The sequence below is a fragment of the Lolium rigidum genome, chromosome 7 (genome assembly GCF_022539505.1).
Source record: "Lolium rigidum isolate FL_2022 chromosome 7, APGP_CSIRO_Lrig_0.1, whole genome shotgun sequence".
Classification (NCBI taxonomy): Eukaryota; Viridiplantae; Streptophyta; class Magnoliopsida; order Poales; family Poaceae; genus Lolium; species Lolium rigidum.
The window spans coordinates 352449883-352470801 of record NC_061514.1 but is presented as its reverse complement, the minus strand read 5'-3'; the positions used below and the strand labels follow the sequence as shown (position 1 = coordinate 352470801).

Genomic DNA, 20919 nt, shown 5'->3' with positions numbered 1-20919 from the left:
CAGATTACAAATAACATCTCCTATTACAACTCTATCTTTTCCTTAAATACATCTTGGGCTTCCGAATCTTCTTATTCTTCGGGTAGTGGGCCTTCAATAAACCCCGGGTACTATATTCGGCATGCCCATTTGGGATGCCTATGTCAATGGCGCCCTGCTTTCCGCTGTTGCCGACACCGCTGTCGGCTGGCAGCACGCTGGACGAGACCAGCTGCAGCTGCTGCCCACCTGACTGGGACAGCGTAGTCTGCCTCCAGCTCTGCGGCAACGATCCCGAGGCATTGATACCCACCTGGGGCAATCCCAAGGTAGGTACGCCTAGACCACAATCTGCATCAAAATCAACACTAGTTTTGTCATTTAGCATCTGAATTTGAACATGTGATAAAGTGTTGGAAAATTGCTTTTTTTTACCCAAATTTTCGACAGATAAAGGAGTACCTGTGGGACTAAGTGGCACTTTAATATACCCAATCTTAACTTCATCTAAAGGTTGAGCATGCAATTGCATCCCTTGGATTCCATTGTTGATAATAGCACCATCTTATCCTCGATTGTTTGAATTTTTTCCTTCATCTGGCCCTTTGGGATCCATATCCATGGCATTACCCCCTCTTTGTTGTGCTCTCCATTATGTGCATCATCATTTCCATTATTACCATTGTTCACCTCAGCCGTATCAACTTCTTGAGACCCATTGGCTTCCTCCACCTCAAAAAGTAGCTTAAAGAAACCCCTTATAATGAACATATCACTGTCTTTAGGAATAAGATTACGGTCCAAACACCCAATCTTGATCCTAAGCACCTTATTATTCCTCGTGTATGCCATGTCAACATCTAGAGTCTTTCAAAAAAGAGTCCCCACACCCCATAAGGATAAATAATCAGATCTAACATCACTTGGCAAACCAAACACACGAACCCAAACTTCTGGCAATGTATACATTGGCTCCTCCAATGAAGACCATATGTCAAAAGATAAGCAAGCTTCCCTGTCATTACAAATATAAGTACCAAAAAATTTCAACCTTTGAACTTCTTGCTTACTTGGTAATTTAATCCTGTATATATTCTCCTTGAAATGAAAAACTTCCCAATTGAACTTGTCAGAAGGAACAATCTTCTTTGAGTTGATCAATGAGTTCAGGGATAGTCATAACATCTCCATCAACAGTGACCTTAGCTAATTTTGGGTTCTCCACCTTTGCCTTAAAAGCACCACAATGAAGCTCAAAAAACATAAGACTCTCATTTGCATATCCATGTAAAATTGTTGTGGGCTTAGGAGCTTGATGCAGGTGACAAGCAGGGGTAGCATGATGGACTGACTCACATAAATCACAAAAAGGGGTAGGACAATTCGTCAATGTAATGTCCAGGTTGTTTGCATCTAAAACACCCTGACTTTTCCTCCTTCTTCTTCTTCTGAGGACCCTGTCCTTCATTGTCCTTCCCTTTGGCTCCTGCCCCTAATTATCTTGTACCCCTGTGTTGGCTGTGGAACTGCATTGGGCGCCGCAACCGATGTCATCGCATGCTGATTCATACCCCCTGTCAAACTATCAGATGCCCGCCGCCGCAGCAGTGGTTCGCCTGCGTCAATTCTGCGCTAGGAAAACCCTAATAATTTCCTGAACGCACGACCCGCGATGGATGAACCAACCTTGACCTGCCTTGGCCCACGGTCTCCGTCCGATCGAGCCACGGACGCTGCTCGATTCCTCGCATCCGAGGGGTTCCAACGAACCGAATTCTTGTTTGGGCTAGCCCGCAGTCTTGCTAGGCCCAAACCCAATTTTTTTGAATTTTCCGCAAGTTTCGGATCATGTTCCCTCCCGGTGATCACCGGCGGCTGATGCCTCCAGCGAACAACCGTCCAACCTCCATTATTATCGTCCATGAAGACCGATGGCTCCATGACCAGCCTTGCCTGGACTTTGTTTTTTACAGATCCTTTGCCCAATGGCAGCGGAGAAGACGTACCTTCCGTAAGCTCGAGCGCCATGGCCGCCTTGGTCGCCGCTTGCTGCGTGTCCCGCCTCTTGATCCGTTTGAGGGTCCGCCGCGCCAGCTCCCTCGAGTCATCGTCGATGTCTCTGCCGCTCGCCGGTGACGGAGTGCGACACAGATACCTGATCGGCATGTCGAAGTCCTCAACGCCCAACGAGAGCTCCTCCTCGACTCCTTCTTCCTCGTCATCAGTGGATTGGAGAAGCCAGAATCGACTCCCCCGGAGCCACTCCGGCGATCCTCCTTCATCACGTACCTCCTGCTCCCTTGCCGGCGATGGAGTGGCGAGATCGCCACTCAGATCGCCAGAGCTGTCTCCAACGGTCATGTCTCACCACCCCTTTCAGCTGTAGTCTGTAGAGGATAGACTGCATGTCGAGATAGGAATGGCGTTTACCTAGGTGCCTCATCAGTTGTCTGTGTTGGAATTACTGATTCAGCGGCAGTTGAAGCCCTAGCCTACCGTGAAGCGTTTGCACTTTTTGAGGACCTCGCACTAGCTCGTGTTCGTGCTGCCTCTGATTGCAAAACAATAGTTTCAAGTATCAAGAAGGGAAGTAAAGGAAGGTATAGATCGACAATTACTAGATCATATCATGAGCTGCACATAGTGTAGTTTCCCATTCGAATATAGAGGTTCAAACTTTGAAACACATAATTTAGTTAGGCACATGTTATTACATGGAATATGGTGCTACTTGTAATTATAATCAAGCAATAAACTCTAGCCGATAGTCCCAAAATCTACACTACTTAAAAAGGAGGAATGTGTTCCTTATTCTGCCCATACGTATCACTACGACAAAGAGTTTCGTCGTCCTTCTTCCGCACCTGGGCCGCTTCCGCTCCCCTTCGTCAACTCCGTCGAAACCGCGCATCAAAATTGTAAATGGGGAAGGTAGAAACTGTTCACGCAATTCTCGCGTGTCGCTCAAAATAACCAGACCCAGGCGATCCATCTTTCCATGTGGGTGAAGAAGCTAGACCTGCACGAACGCATCCACTCCTCCAGATCATTGTACGCCCCATCCCCTCGTGGTCCCTCCCAACTCCGGCCTCTGTCTCCGGTCGCCGGAGCCGACCTACCCTCTCCTGTCTCCCACAGATCCGGAGCTACAACCCGCGCTGGTGCCGGCCCCGTTCACCGGCTCACCGGCGCGCTCGCCCGTGTCGCGGCCCTACTCAGCCGTGGTCCCTGCTCGTCGGCGCGCTCTGCCCCAGCACGTTCCTGTTCACCGGTGAGCTCACCCCAGCACGTCCCTGCTCGCCGGCGCGCTCCGTCCCAGCATGTCCCTGTTCGCCGTCGAGCTCGTCCCAGATTCGTCCCTCGTTGTCCTACTCCTCTTAGACCAGTCGTGCCGCCGTGCCGTGCTCAGGAGAGTCCCCTCCTGTGGCGATACAGCCAGGCCTCCTGTGCCGAACGCCGGCAGGCCGTTCCCCGCTCGGATTCGGTAAGGATTGAGATCAAGATCTCGCCGCTGGTGGATGGCTCACCAATGGAATTGGATAACGGGGCTGGAGAAACGAGTGGCCAGGGGGATAGGGATTTAGATGGAGCTACAGCCTCGGCCAGGGAGAAGCTCGGCTGCTCAGGGAAGGGGTTTCTTCGTGGAGACGGAGCTAGAGGTCACAGAGGCATATCGTCCGCGCACCTCCTGGTCGGAGGCGACCTCGAGCGTGCCCCGCCGGCTGGTGCTCCTCCGCCACACCCAACAGTTTCCCCTCTCCCTGCGTGTGCAGGGCAACACTGACCACGATGATTCGGGCCTAACTGGTGTGCTATATCCTGTAATCTTGTTCGCCCAGGCTAGACTGCTTGAATCTAGAGAATAATCCGTGCAGCTTATCCAGCATCTAACGATCTGACGGCAAAGTGGATATTTTTAAGTACCAACATTTTTCTGTAAACTGACATGTGTGAGTTTCTTTCCTAAGCTTATCTCGATTACCAGAATTTACTTTTAAGCTCCGTAGCAAGTTTCCGGTTGCTGTTGATGACTTGGTCAAGCTTTTCTTCTGGTTCATATTAGATGCTTCTCGTCAACCTGTGGGTGGTCATATCTCAGGACAAGTTCCAGAAGAAGATGGATTATACTTTGATTGACTGTAGCAATTCATCTACACATATGTTCGAAAAAGCTATGTGAATTACCCATACTTTCAGATGTGTTCGGTTACAGAACCAGGGTGACGGAACGGAATGGTTCCATTCCAACGTCATGGGATGGTTCCAACCCCGTCTTCGGTTCAGAAAAAGTCGCGAAGGCTACTGGGCCGGAGTGCATCATGCCCAGTCAGCAGGCTCCGCTGCGGCTCATGAGGATCAAGGTACAAATTCATCTATTATTGCTAGCAGTATGCTAATAGTAGCCTGGTCCTTAATTTCTCATCACGTGCAGATTTTTTTTTCCATTTTCCTGAACTTTTCACTGTATGTTTTATGTTTCAGACTGATTTAGTGCTGTAGAGGAGAAATTGATTGGTTATATCTGTAATTGTGTGTGTGAAGCAGGGAAGGTACATATGAGAATGGGGCGGAGAGACACGCAGCCAAGCAAAAGGCACCTACGAATTGGGTCCCGTGCACTTTCTCTGATATTTTGGAGTTTATTCCTTTCCATAAGTATATCATTATTGTATTGGGCGATGCTGACAATGTAGAAGGTACACTATAACATACTCCATTCATACCGCTGTAGTTGGTTGCCAATTTTATGTGGCTAATTCTAACAAATCAGCGTATAAAAATTAATTTTCCCCAAATTTGTTTCATATCAATCCTTGGTCATCTGAAGACAAATGAGCAATTATTGACACTTTTGTAGGCATGCCGTTTGCTAATTCTCCCTGCAAGCATGCAAAGCTTGGTTCGCTTCCAAATCAACAAGGAGCATATGAATAAGTTTCTACATGCTACAGAGATAGGTCATATCGTACCAGAATATCAAAGTCTGCCTACCGCCTCTGGTTTGTGTCGCACTTTCATCTCCTTCCCCCCAATTTATGTGTGCCCATCTCGTTATGTATTCTGATGAATGAGCACTATGTGTCTATGTTGTTTTTTTGTCTTTACGGTTTGTAGAAGAAATTCATTGCTACTGATTTCTGCCTCGTGTTTTACAGGTAATAAACGAGACGGTCTGGTTGGCCAACATTGCGCCAAAAATTTCTAGGAAGACGCTGCAAGATGTTCAGTTCAACGGTGAAACCCTCCTTATACAATTGAAGAATATAGATCTATCATGCATAAAAGCCAAACCATTTTATCTTGATGTTATGATCTATATGAAATAGAAATAGTAACTGAGTAATTATCAAATTATAAACCTGGAGAGGAGATTCTTTGCACTACAATTCAAATGGATCTGGTTCAGGTTAATACCTGGATTATTATTGCACTGAATTTTTTACACTGGGATTATAAAAACACGAGCTGGGACTGGATAGCTTTTTTTTTTTACGCTTTGAACAACTTGCATCTTAACACTATCATGATTTATAGTTTGAACAACCTACAGTGCGATCCATCTGATCTGAAAGGTTGGGTGGTGCGGCTGATTCAGGTATGCTCTATTCAAAGAGGGATGCTACTTAATAGCTTTTGGAGCAAATGTTGCATCCTGGTTATGAAATGATATCTTTGTCAGTCATCAAAGTACAACAACTAAAAAACAAATTATAAAAATACTATTCATAGCAGGCTTTGCTTATCCAATTGTAAATGATACTTACAGTTGATGTATGAATTCCAAAAATGCGAGTGGTCCTGTGAACATCCTTCAAAGCAGAAATTGATTCGATTTGGCCAAATTCATTCATGAGATGATCTGTACAAAGTATACCATAGTTCAGGCACTAATGTGATTATTAATACAGATACAAGATAGTTTGTGGTGCTATCAGAATCTGAATAATGAAATTTTGAAACCCAATGGTGTTACACTGCATACAAACCTGGAATGGTTGCCACAAAAAGGAATTGCCTATTAGTTGACCTACATCGTCTATGGTTTACAGTATATAATAACTGTCTCAAAGAGCAAATCGAATAATATGTGCTATTGGCAATATAACTTATTACATTGTTCTCTCTCATATGTCAGGTTGTGTTGTTTTAACGGAGCAGCAAAAAATCAAGTTGATAATGTGTTGATATATGTTACTACTGGAATATCATCTCTCATGTATTAGCTTATTGGTGATTCCTAGATGATAGTGTAAATATGAACAAAGATGCAACCTTGACAATATTGCATAAGAGATTCAGTTGGAACTCCGCAAAAGAAGGATTTAGCTGGGATTTATGAGCACTGATGTTAGTATTGTATAAAATTGAAGTGGTATGCATCAAATTTATAGAATATGGCAGAGAATTAATTTGCAGATCATATTTCTCTTCTTTGCAAGTATTTGGGATATGTGGAAAGAACAAAGCATGATTGTTCTACTTATTCAGGTCTTGACATTCTGGATATTTTGGGACATTTGAGTCGGGAGAATATGCTTCAAGAGGATGCAGGAGTTTTTTCTCGAATGATGTGAATAAGTTACACGAGCTTCAGGTACGTAGTGATGATTTTTTGTAAACTTTTTGTTGTTGTCTTGTGCTGACTAGATTTTAATTTGTTTCAACTACAACATGCTTGTAGTAGTATTCAGCTTCTTGGAACAAGCAAATTTTATTCTAGACTAAACAGGAATAATGAATAGAAAATCGGATGCTGTTATTGTTGTCATGTATAGTGGACAAATTTTGTTACTTGGATCCGATCATGTGGTCATTTGATATAAATAATTACTCATTGGTTATTAGTTTTCAGGTACAGTCAGACTTTTTACGAGATACCACACGGTATTATACTTTTCACATTATTACAGTGGCGCCATCGATAGTACACATGACAATCTCTAATACTATGAAGAGGGAGATTCATCATTTGTCCTGCGCTGCGACCCATGATCCGCACTTGTAAGAAAAACCGTTGCCAAAAAAGATCATGGCGAAAGAACCAGTTTGCATGTGTGTTCATGCTAATGTGTTTCAATTCGAGCATGACAAAGTAGTCAGCACGGGACATCATTGAGGTGTGGAAGGGTTAGGTGGAAGAGGACAGCATCGCCACCATACCAAGGCCGTCAGCGAGGCCATGGCTATGATGCTGTACCTGCAGAGGGAGAAGGCCCATGTGTTTGTTTCAGCGAAGGAATCAACATGATATTCGACGCCGAAGAGAAGGGTTTGAGATTCACCACATCTTCTCTCTGCTCGTCTACATGCCTCATATGCTCAGAGTGTTCTTTGCTCATAGAAGGTTATATCATAATTTTTAAGAGGAGAAGCGTATTATCGTAACAATAGTAATTCATGTTCTCTGCTAGATTGAACTATCAAAGTGATGAACTGTGAAAGCTATTCTGTTTTTACTTGCATACAGAGGAGGCTTTTTTTCACTTATGGGTTTCTAAAATACTACTATTTCCAGGGCCTTTTTGATGCCTACGGAAAACCTTATGTTATCAAAACTTATGTTGCGTACGGGTATAGGTATTTGCTAATAGTATGAAGTAGAGAGATTCCATATTCATGTTCAACGACACACTCGTTTCTATTTCAAAATTCCGATAGTAGTACTATTTTCACTACTTACTCGTTCAATTGTGTCGAGCAGGAGCACTATGTTTTTCCCTTTTGTGAAAAAAAAAGTAGCATTTATGTTTTGAAAATACCTCATTTTAAACTATGGCATGATGTTTTAGACAAACAACAGGTGTTAAACAGTTGGGTATTACTTTGTGTTTTCTATTATTAGTATAATTTAAACTTGACGAAAGGAGAGTTGTAAGCAGCAATTAATACTGTAACTTACCGAAAGTATTTATTGAATGCGGCAGAGAATTAATTTGCAAGGTTTTACTTGATGATATTTCTCTTTGTTGCAAGTATTTGGGATATGTGGAAAGAACAAAGGCATGATTGTTGGGAGAATATGCTTCAAGAGGATATGCCACTGGTCCTCAAACCAATGCAATAACTGAAACCAACCATTAACTCAAGAATACATCCATGGACTTGAAAAAAATTAATCATGACGAAGCAGATAAGAAATCATGTGAAATTCAGCCTGGCGGTGAGGATATCCTTATTGGCTTCCTGCAACGATCAAACGGTAACGGAGGGAGAAATCAACAACTCGATTGAAAACACGGAAGATTGAACAATGAGGTGGAAGCATCATGATACCTGCTTGCTCGCCTTCGCTGGCGGATTGACGAAAGAGAAACATGACATGGTCGACGACACGGATAGGACGCCGCAAGGAGGAGGCTCGCTGGTGGTAGATGCTACTGGCTTGGTGATAACATGTTGAATTGACATTCTCATGTGATATAAATAACATGAATAATATTAACTTTTCAAGGGTAAGAAATAGTCTTAAGCCATATGTTGGTGATGTTGAGACTACAACAGTTCCATGAGGTCCCGAATGCGCTATCGGCAGTAAAGTACATGATCGTATAGATGTACAGGAATTCTTGTTCCTCAATTGAGATCCCGTTTCATAAAGCTATGCCTTTATGTAGAAGTGTACAACTACCCTAATATCATGTTTTTAAACATAGATAATGAATAAACATGGAAAATGAAAGTTTTGGAGTAACTGTTTGTTTTGAATTTTCATAGTGAGTTGTGAATTATATATGTGCATTGAGAAATAAAATTTGTGGACCCGTAGCAACGCACGGGCATTTGTACTAGTAAATAAATAAAAGTGCTCCATCACCCCCCGTGCATCTTGTTCTCTAAAAACACTCAGGGCTTCTTTTATTTATAGGATAGAAAAATTACAAGAATATGAAAAGTATAGGATTGCAATGTCATGGCGAATCCTATGAGAAGATGAAGTGTGTTTGATTATAGCAAAGGAAATTTTACATGAGGTATGACCTCATGATTTTTTCCTATAGGATTTAGGGTATGTTAGTTTGGGCTGCAGCTTTTGAGAAGCAGTTGTAGCTGGTGAGCTGTGGAAAAGCAGTTGTGGGAAGCAGCTGTGAGAAGCAGAGATTTGATGTTTGGCAGGAGTGCTTTTAATAGCTGCTAGGATTTAAAACAAGTTAGCTATTTTGTATTACATAATTACCTCAATTATCTATTTCACTAAAATAGTTCTGAATGCGCTTTGTATTGGAAGTAATTTAGTTAAAATTTATTTGGGATTTTGGCTTTTGACTTTTGACTTTTGTCTTAAAAAACGAATTATTCGTGACAACTATATTTGGAGTACAAGTTTCTCATGTGTGCAATATATTACAACACGTGTCCATACGAAACCCAAAAGATTACACATTATCTGAGCAAAGTTTCTCATTAATATGATATTTTGAACATATTGTGGAAGTAGGTAATAATCAAAAAGTAATTTTCGTTGGTATTGCATAATACTACTGACCAACAGATCCGAAACATTCAGAACTGATTTTTTCTGGAATACATACATACATCGAGCATATATGGGCACAACGCAACTGCGCACATCCACCAAGAATACATGAATTTTGAAGAGCATCACTCATCGCACAAGATCCATCGGCCGGTGCCTTAAAAACGTGTAACCGGTTGGACAGCACATCGCCGAATCGTCGGAGAAGCTCACCGGGACGGTGGCGGACGAGAAACGGCGAGGTGTCGGCGGCTCGAGATCCTGTCACCGGCGGCCAACGGAGACAAGATCGACCCGCGGGCACCCGGCTGAATCGGCGACGGAGAGAGTAGTAGGAGGCAGGGAACAGCGCGAAGGAGCAGACCGCGGACGGGGGCGACGGGGAACGGCGGCTCACAGAGCTCCTATCACCGGTGGCCGACGGGGACAAGCTCAACCCGTGGGCGGGCGGTCGATTCGGGGACGGTGGGAGTTGTACCAGGCCGAGAACGGGGCAGGGGAGGGGAGCTCGCACTACGGCGGCGGGGAATGGCGACGGCGGCGGCGAGGAACGCTAGCTCTGTCACGGCATGAACGTGAGAGAATGGGTGAGAGAATGGGGAAATGAGGCTGTTTGTTTTCTTTTGAGCTGATGAAACAGACGCTGTTTGGGGTTGCCTCGTTTGCATCGCGGCCGGTTCGGTAGTTCATTTTTCTTCCGCGCTTCTCGTTTGGACTTTTTAGTTTTGAGGTGTTAGTTTGAGCTTCTGCTTTTTTTACTCAAAAGCAGAAACAGAAACCCAAACAATCGGAGTCTTACACTACAAGATTTCTATAGGATTTGTTCCTATAAAATATGTTCCTATGAATCAAATAACATGTGTAGAAAATTTTCTATAAGATTCAAATTTTACACAATTTCTATGAAATTCCTATGGATCAAATGAGCCCTCAGGGCATGGCGGGCCGGCGCACTCGACTGTCGTCTCGGGGCTCGAATCGCCTGTCCGCTGGGCCTCATGTTGCGAAGTTTAGGCATCGTCATCGCAAACCTAAGGAAGGGCCCAGTATTAACGGACCTCCAACCAATTTGTAAGTCAGCAGTTGAGGCCTCCCGTTTGTTACAGACGTTGAGGCCTCCCGTGCTCGGCCGAACCGCCGTTCAAACCCAACCCACCGCCGCGTCACCCGCCACAAACCTTGCCCCGCTCCTCCCCGACCCATCACCCAAACAATCCGCACCGGCTTTCTCTCTCCTCTCCGTTCCCCACCGTCATCTCGACCCCGCCGCCCCCTCCGCGGATGGCGCCGCACCCGTCGTCGCCGCACCGGCCGGCGCTCCGGCCGGGCAGCCTACAGCGCCTGCTCCGCCCGCACGACCCCTCCGACGACACGGACGACGCCCCCACGCCGCGCTCCTGCTCACGCTCCCGACCCCACGGCGGCCGCGTCCTGCTCCAGGTCACCAACATCACGCCCGCGCTCTCCGGCGCCGACCCCTTCTCGGGCCACCAGGGCTTCTACCTCCGCCTCTCCGACTCCTCCCGCTCCTGCTACGTCTCCCTCCACGCCGACCACGACGACCTCATCCTCGCCAACGGCCTCCACATCGGCCAGGTCATCGAGGTCGACCACCTCCTGCCCTCCGTCCCGGCGCCCGTGCTCCGCACCTTCCGCGTCCTCCCCGGCCGATACCCCTGCATCCAGCTGCACGACTCCACGGATGACGACGCCGCCTGCTCCGCGCGCGCAGAGGTCAAGGACAAGGAGGTCGTTTCCGAGCGCCCGCGTCGGCCCTCGCCCACGCCGCCCCTCCCGGAGAGGAAAGCGCGGCAGTCGGGCTCCCCTGCCGCGATCGGCCACAGCCACCGGTCGCGGTCGATCACGAATCTGTCGGACGCATGCGCGGCGGCGTCTTCTCCCGTGAAAACTCGCTCCGGGGAGCGGAGAGGCGCCGATTTCCTGAAGAAGGTCAGGAAGATCAGCGTCGCGTCCGTCGACAGCAACAGCAGCGACGTTGACGACGACGATGACGAGTCGGACGTGGCGTCGTCCTTGTCCTACGCCAGGAGGAACTGGGATTTCTCCGGCAACATCAAGGGCACGCGACCCGTCGCCCCCAGGAGACGTAGCAACAGTGTAATGAAAGCCATTTCCTTTCCCCAAGATTACAAAAAAGAAATATGTACAACAGAAAACCCACCAATTCAACCTGAATCAAATCGATTTTCTGTAATGTATCATGTAGATTTCGCCAGGCAAATCAGGCCCAGACTCCACTGCGCACCAGAATGATCCGCTGGAGTCGGTGAGAAGGAAAGCAGAGAAGGCGTTCAAGGTGCTCTCCAAGAGGAACACACACGGCTCCAGCAAGACACCAAGAGAGAGCTCCAGCCCGGCAGCGCCGCAGCAGAGCGCGTCGACGAGCGGCATAAGGTGGTGCGAGGACAATGTGTTGTGGAGCTCGCTCTCCTCCAGCTTGGTGAGGCATGGGAAGGTAGGTACACGAGCACATTTTAGTAGGAGTACTTCGTTTCCTCTGTTTCTGTCATCTCAAGAAGTAAACTCTGACGGCAGGAAGCAGTGAAGCAGAGGGACATGGCGCTTCAGGCTGTGCTTGACGGTTTGCTGGAGGCTTCTACCACCGAGAAGTTGATAAAATGCCTGATGTGAGTAAAACATGTCTCATTTATCCATCTTTGTAAAACTGATAGCATGAATTTTAGCGAACTTTACACAGATGTTAGAAGAATACTGGGCAATTCGTTCAACATGTCTCATTTATCCATCTTTGTTTACAGTACATACTCTGAACTGCAATCTGACAAGGACGACGACCCGAAGGAGCTCATTGACAGGTTCTTGCAATTCTCCCAAGAACTGGATCATGCCATCTTCCTCGCTCAATCACAGACCAGACTTAGGCACTCGAAATCATGTGGTTCCAATTCAACATCCTCAGCCTCGGCAAAAACTGCCATCAAGGCTGCTTTGGACAGGAAACAGTCCGCCATCTCATGGGTTAGAGCAGCCATTGAAGCCGACCTCTCACCTCTCTCTAGCCATACAAGAGTCACCTCTGAATCTGCAAAGCTGTCACTGTCTGAATCAAAGCCTGTCACCCCACGGTTCTGCTGTTCCAAGCCAAAGTGCAACTGTAATGGCAAGTGCTCGTCGAGGAAACCCGGCGATGCTTGTGCCGAAGGGAGCAACCTGAGTGCGGCCATGGACCTGGCCGTCGCATTGCGGTCGGAGTGCACCCGGTGGTTCCTCAAGTACATCGACAAGTTCTTGGACGAGACCGAACGTGATGCCGGCTACGTGACGTGTGATTCGCAGGTGGCAGGTCTTCTGCAGCAGCTGAAGAGAGTGGATGACTGGCTCAACCATGTCGTGCGGCATGATAGGATGCTTCCAGCTGACAGAATCAGCAGGGATGGTGTATTTTCGGAGGAAGAGGAGAATGATGCGTGCGAGAGGGTACGGAGGAAGATATATGGGGCGCTTCTAAGGCATGTCCAGTATGCTGCAATGGCGCTAGAGAGTATCAATAGTGTAGTAACTGAAGAGGATAATTAGATGTTAGTGGCAGTAACTAAGTAAGCTCTAGCCATAGATAGAATGAACATTTATGTTTAGTGATAGAGTTGCTCTTAGTAGATTGTCGTCAGACACCAAGTAATAGGAATAACTGGTTTTAAGCCTGTAACTGAGAGATCTAGCCACACAAAGAATGAACATTTAAAGAGGCATTGTGTGGTCTGTGGGTGTCAGGGCATGTTCTAACCAGATCATCTTCAGACATCAGGTAGCATTATCTTTTGACTAACTTGCAGACGTTTAATTGTGTCGTTTCCCTGTTATACTGTGTGGAAAAAAGGTTTCAGTCGTAATGTTTTGCAACAATCCTAGTGTTTCTATGGAGAAATAAGGTCCAACTATTTGGTATCATGGATGATGGGCTACCCAGGATTTTGGTCAGGGCCGGTAAACAAAATACTGTTTGAAAATACCGAGCTGAACAAAACTTGTGTAAAATCAACTAACTTTACTGAAATTTGGATGGACCCCAAATTTTTGGTGGTAAAATATTTCTATTTTCGATTACCGGCTCTACTGCTCTGGTATATTTTCCTAACCAGTATGGTGGTACCTAAAACCCCTTTTAGATTTCTTTTTTACCAGTATTTTTATAGGGCCAGTTCTTTTTTGAAACACCAAGTACACATAGGCACGCACACTGAAATTGATGAAGCCAGGATTTCATTGACATGTCATGTTAATAAGATATAGAGTTACATATCATAACCATGAGACATGACAAAGAATGATCTAAGAGGTGAAGTCAATCATATCACTCTGACCTTCGATCATTTACATGATCATGATTACTTCTTTGTATAACTCTCAAGAAATGCTAAGAAAAGTATCAAATAGAACACATAGTTAAATGATCGAGAAGAAAAACGAAGTATAGTTACATTACACGTATGGTACTTGGAATATAGTAAGAACCAGAATCAATTAATCCCTGTGCAGTTCAGTGTTAGTGCCTCATCTCCGGAGTTGTATTTATTTTTGCAGAGCAGAGATGTGCAGATCAAGACTGCTGACGTTCATCCCATTGTATGCGAGAGGTGCGTACATCCACATGTCGTCGGAGCTCAACAACTACACATGATAGTTTGAAAGATATTTAGTACATCATACATACGCTATATCAACGCTCATTTCTTTATGACCAATATGGTTTGCTGACAAGGAAATGTAGGTGTTACACACCTTAATCTGAAGCTGCATGAACTTGACATACTGCACAGCTTCCTCCAGCATTGTACTGATGTCAACCTGTCGGATCACATTATCCGAGTTAGACCAGAATTTACTGTACCGACATATTTAGGCAGAATTAAGTCCTTGCAGATCAACACATCCCAGGCAGGAACCTACCTTTGTTCCATTGGGAACCAAGTTTTGCAGGGTCTTCAGTCTTTCATTGATCCTCTCTCTCCTTTTCTGCAAAATTGACATTAATTTACACTCATCAGAAAAAATCACACGCATCATAATTCAGAAACAAGCCATTCATCTACCATATAACCATTTTATTTTGCACCTTGAGATATTACACACTTACCCTTGCATAGAGGCTCTGAGGATCAGTAGCCTCCCCACGGCTGGCTCTGGTTCCCGCCTTCTTCGAGCTCGACTTGATATTGCCATCCAAATCCCCATCCTCTGATGTGCAGCTGCTCGAGCTTTGTGGGTCGACAACATAGGCGTCTTCGTTGTTGCCAGCGGAATCCCTTTTGCCCGCCTTCTTGGCCTTCTTGGATACCTACATAGGTTCAGGATTATAATAAGTATGGATCAAAAGCAACATTGCAACTGAATTAAGTCATCGATCCCTTGGCATCTCCAAAAGCTTACCGTGGTGGTTGCTCTGGACTTCCTCTTGTTAGTCACTGGTGTATGATCATTTTTTGTCTCCTCCTCTCCGACTAGCGAATGGTTGCCATGTAGATGGCTCAGATCCTCACCAAGGAATGGGATGGCGAAGTCAGCATGCGGGAACGGGTCCATCAGCGGAAACTCAAAGCTCTCGTAGCCATGAGCAGGATCAAGGAAACTAGTGACACTGGAACTATTGCCTGGCTGTGGCTGAGGCCAGCATTGTGCAGACATGTCATGGTTCAGGCAGCTGGAGGAGGAGTTCGATTCGGTGTCGAGGCCAGGCAAGAACATGGCCGCCATTGCGTCCATGGACTCGTCCTGCTGCTCGTAGGCGAAGCAGTGGTGGCTGTGAGCTCCAGCTTCGAAGAACTGCGCCATCACGTCGGCCTCGATCGGCAGGGCTGAACTGTAGGAGCCTTCCATTTCAGCTAGAAGATGTGGAAGGAAAGGCTCGAGGCAAGGGAGGACACTATACTAGCTTAGAGAGACGATGCTGGTGGTACAACGCCTTGACTTGAGTGCTTCTGCCGTGGGCTTGTGCAGGGTATTTGTAGGTGTGCAGCCGTGAAGCGTGGCTTGGCCTCTATTGTTGACAAAGTACGGCGGCACAACAATCGCCTTATCATCACCAAGTTGTCTGTTTCGAAGCAAAGAAATGTTATCTCGAGAGTCAAACCGGCACCGTCCGTGGGTATGCTAGCTGCTGAGGTGTTGCCGCCGGATTCTTGATCCTGATATCGACAGGCGATAAACAAGACTCGCATGCGCAATTATGCAGCTATGGTGTGACGATGTTGTTTATCGTCCAGGGAAGATATGTTTATCCTGGAGGTGATGCGGAGATTGGCTTGGCATTTGCACAATCACTCGTTCAGTAGAACGTGGGAAGTGGTGGTGATGGTGGTGAGTTGAGGTGGGAGATGGAAGGGGGCAAGACCATTATGGGAATTAAGTTCCTGCGGTGTTATTGAGATCAGTAGATAGATATCAGTTGATGCCTGTGCGATCTTGTGCTTCCCATGAAGGTTGCAAACACTATGCTGCTGCCATCTCCTGCAATTTGAAGAGCTGTAAGATCCTCAAGATGGGGGAAGATCAGAACTGTGTGTTCATTTTATTTGCTTGGTGTAACGCCTCTGGTTTCAATTATAGCTTTAAAATATCGTTATAAAGTTGTGTACATTCGTTTATGTGAAGAGTGTGAGATTATTGTAAGAACTATGTAAACCCCCTTAATCAAACTCTTTTTTAGAAAAATAAAAGCTCTATGTCATATTTTTTTTCTCGAAAAAAACTATTGTGTGTTTTCCAAATTCTGCATGTTCGGTCATAATATAGCTCTTCTGAAAGAGCCGTGAACTTGATTTGTTGTGTACTTCGGAATCTTAAGCTCAAAATTATCACATGACCTCCTCATTAATTGTTCTAACCTTTGTAAACTAATTTTTAACTATATAATTAAATAATTTTCAACTAGCATTTCTCCATCTCCTTACCAACCCCCTCCACCTAACCCTAGCCTTCACCCTCCCCAACTCCTTCATCGCCGCCGCCGGAGGTGGCTACTGGGCAAAGCCCACTTAGCGGACGGTGGCGGGGTCCTTCTCCACGGGTGCGCGGTGGCCCCCTTCATCAGGCGGTAGTGGGGTTTCTACAGCGCGTGTTGCGGATCTCCGAAGGCGGTATCGGTTCATACGGCAGTGGTGGGGGCTCCCTCGGCCCGGTAGTGCCGCCCGAGGTGGCTAAAACACGCGGCGTTCGGGTCGGTGGCTATAGTCGGTGGGGCGGTTCGTCCTGGCTGCGAAGGCTGCCTAGTGCCATGGTGGTGTCGGCGTTGACGAGCTAGGTTGCCATGGCCATGGAATGGTCGGGTTGTCATGGCGCAGCAGCTTCCGGTGATGGTGGCGGCACCGACCTCGCGGTTGGTGGCATTCTAGCTGGCTGCGGGTGTGGGAAGGCGTGGCTGTCAGTGAAAACTGAGCCCGACTTTGGTCTGGCGGATGATGGCGGCGCATGTGCTTCACTACCTTGTTGAAGGCATTGTTGGTACAGCCTCGTCTCCTCGCCCACGATGCTCTAGAAGAAGCACACATTTGGGTCACCTGGATCGGACGATGGTGACGTGCGGCGCCGTTCTGCCCCCGGGGCATTGTTTTGTAATAGATGTTGGATGGGGGCTCTAAGGTGGAGTGGCATAGTTCTTACCGCGTTGACGACGGTAGGTATCAGCCACGTGGCGCCGCAGAGTCTCGACGGAGGACTCATGCATGGAGGAGGTTTCGTCTGGCACCATGGTGGTCTCATCGACATGATCGGCGAAGTTTATGCGGATCTTAACCATGAAGATTGCTCGGCAGTAACGACATCTTTAGCGTATACATGAGATGCTCACTAAGAGCCTGCTAAAGCGGATGAGCACTCTTATTTCGCCTAGAGGGCGTCTCATGGTATGCGATATGTTCCCGGTTCCTAGATGATTGAGGGATTTCTTTGTTTTCCGTATAATGCTCTTTTGACATGATGTTCACCTATTGTCGGATTTGTAGGTGTTATTTGAAGGCTTTATATTTTTTGTTGTAAGCACTTTATCCTTCCTTTATTGAATAAATTAATAAAAACCGTATAAATCTTTGCAATGTGTAGGTAGGGTATCTCATCCTCCATTTCAAAGAAATAGCTATAATTAATTCCAGTCACCTACTCGTCTGATTGGTACCATAAGTTTACTAATGGAATTGATCGTACTTTGCTTGTATGCCCTCCGTTTCAAAATATAAGACGTATAAGTAAAGTCAGAATTCAAATCATACTAAGTTTAACAAAAGATTTACAGAAAAAATATGAGCATCTACAATATCATAGACATATTGAAAAAAATACCTTATGGTGAATCTATTGATATTGATCTAGTTGTCTAGATGTTCATATTGTTTTGTATTTTTGTAAAAACTTGGTTAAACTTAGAAGATGTTGGTTTTGACTGAACTTATATAACTTATATTTTTAGACGTAGGGAGAATTTAATTTCAATAAAACTTACTTGTTGTTCAGTACACAGATCAATGAGCCTAGGACTACTTCTGAGAAAAATCTGTAAAGATCAATGAGGCTGGTTCTTTACATGTTCTCTGTACTTTGCAAATGATAGCAACAATCAGTCAACTTGAATCATCCACTAATATGATTCATACGTTGTTAACGAAAGTCTTGGTACTTTGTTTGTACTTACTTCATATTAACATCACTGGTCGATTAGTACAGTTCTTGTCATGATTTGAGAGAATAGAAGCTATTCTCGAACCTGTACAGTATTGTTATTAAAAAAATGATAGCTCTAAAGTCAATGGACAGATTGTTTGTACAATTCTTGTCTCCTAGTCATTGCTGGACCAATAGAGACCATAAGCTATAGTACTATTTCTCCAAATTTGTCCTTTAAACGCATTGTGCATCCATTCTTAACTGGAAAAGGTTGTACCTCATTTTTTAGAAAAATAAAAGGAAAGATGGAGAGAGAGAGAGAGAGAGAGAATGAGTTAGCTTAACGTGTTTTGTCGGCTAGGGGTCAAAGAGGAGATATTTCTCTTCTTGCATATCAAACCCAAAAGGGAAAACAAAACACTAGTAAAATGCACTACTGATCGCTTGTCCTTGTCTAGACACATAACTTACTGCTAACTCATTATCAGCTAAGACAGTTGACATTTGGTTGGGATGATTTGACATGTTCACATCTGAGTAATGAACAGCAACACATTGGTTTTCTCCACTAATATTGATTGACTCTTGGTTTATATATACAGAGAAGGAAGTTTCGTTTATGCCATCATATCTCCAACTTCTCAAGACAGTGGGCATTTCGATTTAATTAGATCTCCTTCACATGTGTTTATTCTGTCATTGCTTGTGCACTGAACCCACTCAATATTATGCTCAGTTTGTCCCAGTTAATTACTGCAACTGAATAAGTCTACTTAGAAAAATCATGCTAAATACATTGAACATTCTTAATTTCAGACAAGAGAGTTCATAGTTGAGTTAATGCAAGAATGAAAAGGCTTGGCCTTTGCTGTCAATGTTGTCACCAATCGAGGAAGCAAATCTTGTGTTGGAATAAAACCACACACTTGGAATCCGTCAGTATTTGCCAGCACTCTTGGTCCATTGCATTGGGCTACAATTACTACTCCATCATTTCACTAGCTAGTTAGCACTAAACAAAACTGTCTTCTTTTTAATTCTGTGCAAACGTGCCCCTGCTACATAGCATATTATCGTATGGATAAGCTCACTAGTTTTATCACTAAGATGAGTTGAATTGCAACGATTAAGAATCAATAGCATCATTGGCATGCAAATTAAATTAGCATATCAGGAAGATGCACGAACTCCAAGAAGGGAAGCGTCATGAAAAGTGAGGACAAGTCGTTTAATGATTGTTCGATCATTGTCATGTTTTGACATGATTAAACTGTCTAACCACCAAACCCTAACTACCTAGCATCCGATTAACCCCTTGTCTGATGAAACTAACCAAGATCGGATAAACTAAGGTAGCCAGTACAAGTGCATGGACCAAAACGGAAGCACCACATACTTATATTTGGTTTTTATCAAGAACACCATCCCAACATGCAAATCTTAGCATAACACGCAATCACGGAAGAAGGTTACTCTTTTCCAGTGATCCTCTTGTGGGGTTCTTGGAACAATGATACAAAGTGTCCAGTATTCTTATTATACAAAATTAACACAATAAGACCTCATATAATTAAAATATTACTAGTACATCATTAACACAAAAGTATCATATCGTTGACAATTACATGTAATTAAGTCTAGCTCTGCACTAAGCATTTTAAGTTGACAATTATGTATATTCTCTATAGCTTAATCTTCATGTACGTATTCATCATTACCAAACATGAAATTTCATTCGCTTGTTGGCATCTACCATCATCAACCAAATTTACATTTCTGGTTGTCTTTTTCAAAATGGGAGTTAACCTGGCATTTGCATCAATTGATGCACACAACCAAGTTATACCTATAGCCACACAAACAGCCGAACCGATACAAGGTGATGAGAAAACTCTCTTATAAAGCAGATCAAAGATAAGAAAAAAACAATAAGAACAAAAACTTGCCACCGGCGACACCGGAAAGAGACCAATGGGTAAAAAGCTCCATGACGATGCCTGCAAGAGGCAAAGACGGACCTTGAACTTATAGTTTAAGTGTGTTTAAAGCGTACTTTAAGGTAAGCCAAATATTCCTTGATGAGCTTCTCTCCAGAATAGACTAATCATGATCTTGAAAAAGACTAATCGTGTACTCGATGCGGCAGAAAACAGTGCTAATGTCACGAGTCCTCATTAATAGTGCGGCCAGCCCACTAATCTCTCACCTAGAAATCGTTGATGCCAACAAGTGAATCAAATATCCTGTTTGGTAATGATGAATACATGAAGATTAAGCTATACTCCCTCCGTTCTGAAGTAGTCTACATTCTAGCCCCAAAATTTGTTCTGAAATACTCTACATTCTAGCTTTTATTCAACAACAACACTGAAAACGAGGTGGTTTTACTCTTTTTATTGGATGTTGTTATTTTCAATGTAGCTTGGAGTGGTTGTTCAAATATCTAAGTAGTACTAATAAATGCACTACTAATTTGTCTCATTTTTTGTAGAATGTAGACTAAATCAGAATGGAGGGAGTACAAAATATACCTAATTGACTGAATTTATTTTAGTTTTTGCGGTGCATAAGTGTCATTAAACTCTCTCTAAATAGTCAGTTTACTATGTATTACTATAGTATACCTCCGGATGTTTTGGAAAACTAATTTAATTCATCAAAACGTCTTACATTAAAAAAACAGATATTATAGCAGCTAAGTGGATATTTCGTATTACATGGCATTATTTACTATATTTCTATTGTCCCATTAATGGTTAGTGCTAAGAAACCTTCATTTCGTAACCTTATGTTTTTTAGCTATATTTTATTTGGAGCCTTAGCACTTCTTT

The 20919-nt window shown here is 44.4% G+C and overlaps 2 protein-coding genes and 1 long non-coding RNA gene across 11 annotated transcripts; 2 read left to right on the top strand and 1 right to left on the bottom strand.

Moving 5' to 3' along the window:
• The first annotated feature begins 3216 nt into the window (after positions 1-3216).
• Positions 3217-7507, top strand: LOC124673982. Of its 9 annotated transcripts, XR_006992901.1 has the most exons (8): positions 3219-4340; positions 4525-4676; positions 4838-4979; positions 5136-5214; positions 5531-5575; positions 6116-6352; positions 6469-6574; positions 6833-7507. It is a non-coding gene; the product is annotated as an uncharacterized LOC124673982 (long non-coding RNA). The 9 variants fall into 9 exon arrangements; XR_006992898.1 differs by having other exon boundaries at positions 3217-3929; positions 4043-4340; positions 5136-6352; XR_006992900.1 differs by having other exon boundaries at positions 3217-4340; positions 5531-6352.
• A 3228-nt stretch (positions 7508-10735) lies between these two features.
• LOC124673624 lies at positions 10736-13012 on the top strand. The gene is made up of 4 exons (XM_047209670.1): positions 10736-11572; positions 11682-11930; positions 12011-12102; positions 12235-13012. Exons 1-4 carry the CDS (start codon positions 10736-10738, stop codon positions 13010-13012), a joined length of 1956 nt encoding a protein of 651 aa, XP_047065626.1.
• A 993-nt stretch (positions 13013-14005) lies between these two features.
• On the bottom strand, positions 14006-15310 carry LOC124669933 (transcription factor RSL3-like). The gene is made up of 5 exons (XM_047206466.1): positions 14864-15310; positions 14571-14771; positions 14384-14449; positions 14216-14281; positions 14006-14104 (listed from the first exon to the last, which is right to left on the bottom strand). Exons 1-5 carry the CDS (start codon positions 15308-15310, stop codon positions 14006-14008), a joined length of 879 nt encoding a protein of 292 aa, XP_047062422.1.
• Between the last annotated feature and the right edge of the window lie 5609 nt (positions 15311-20919).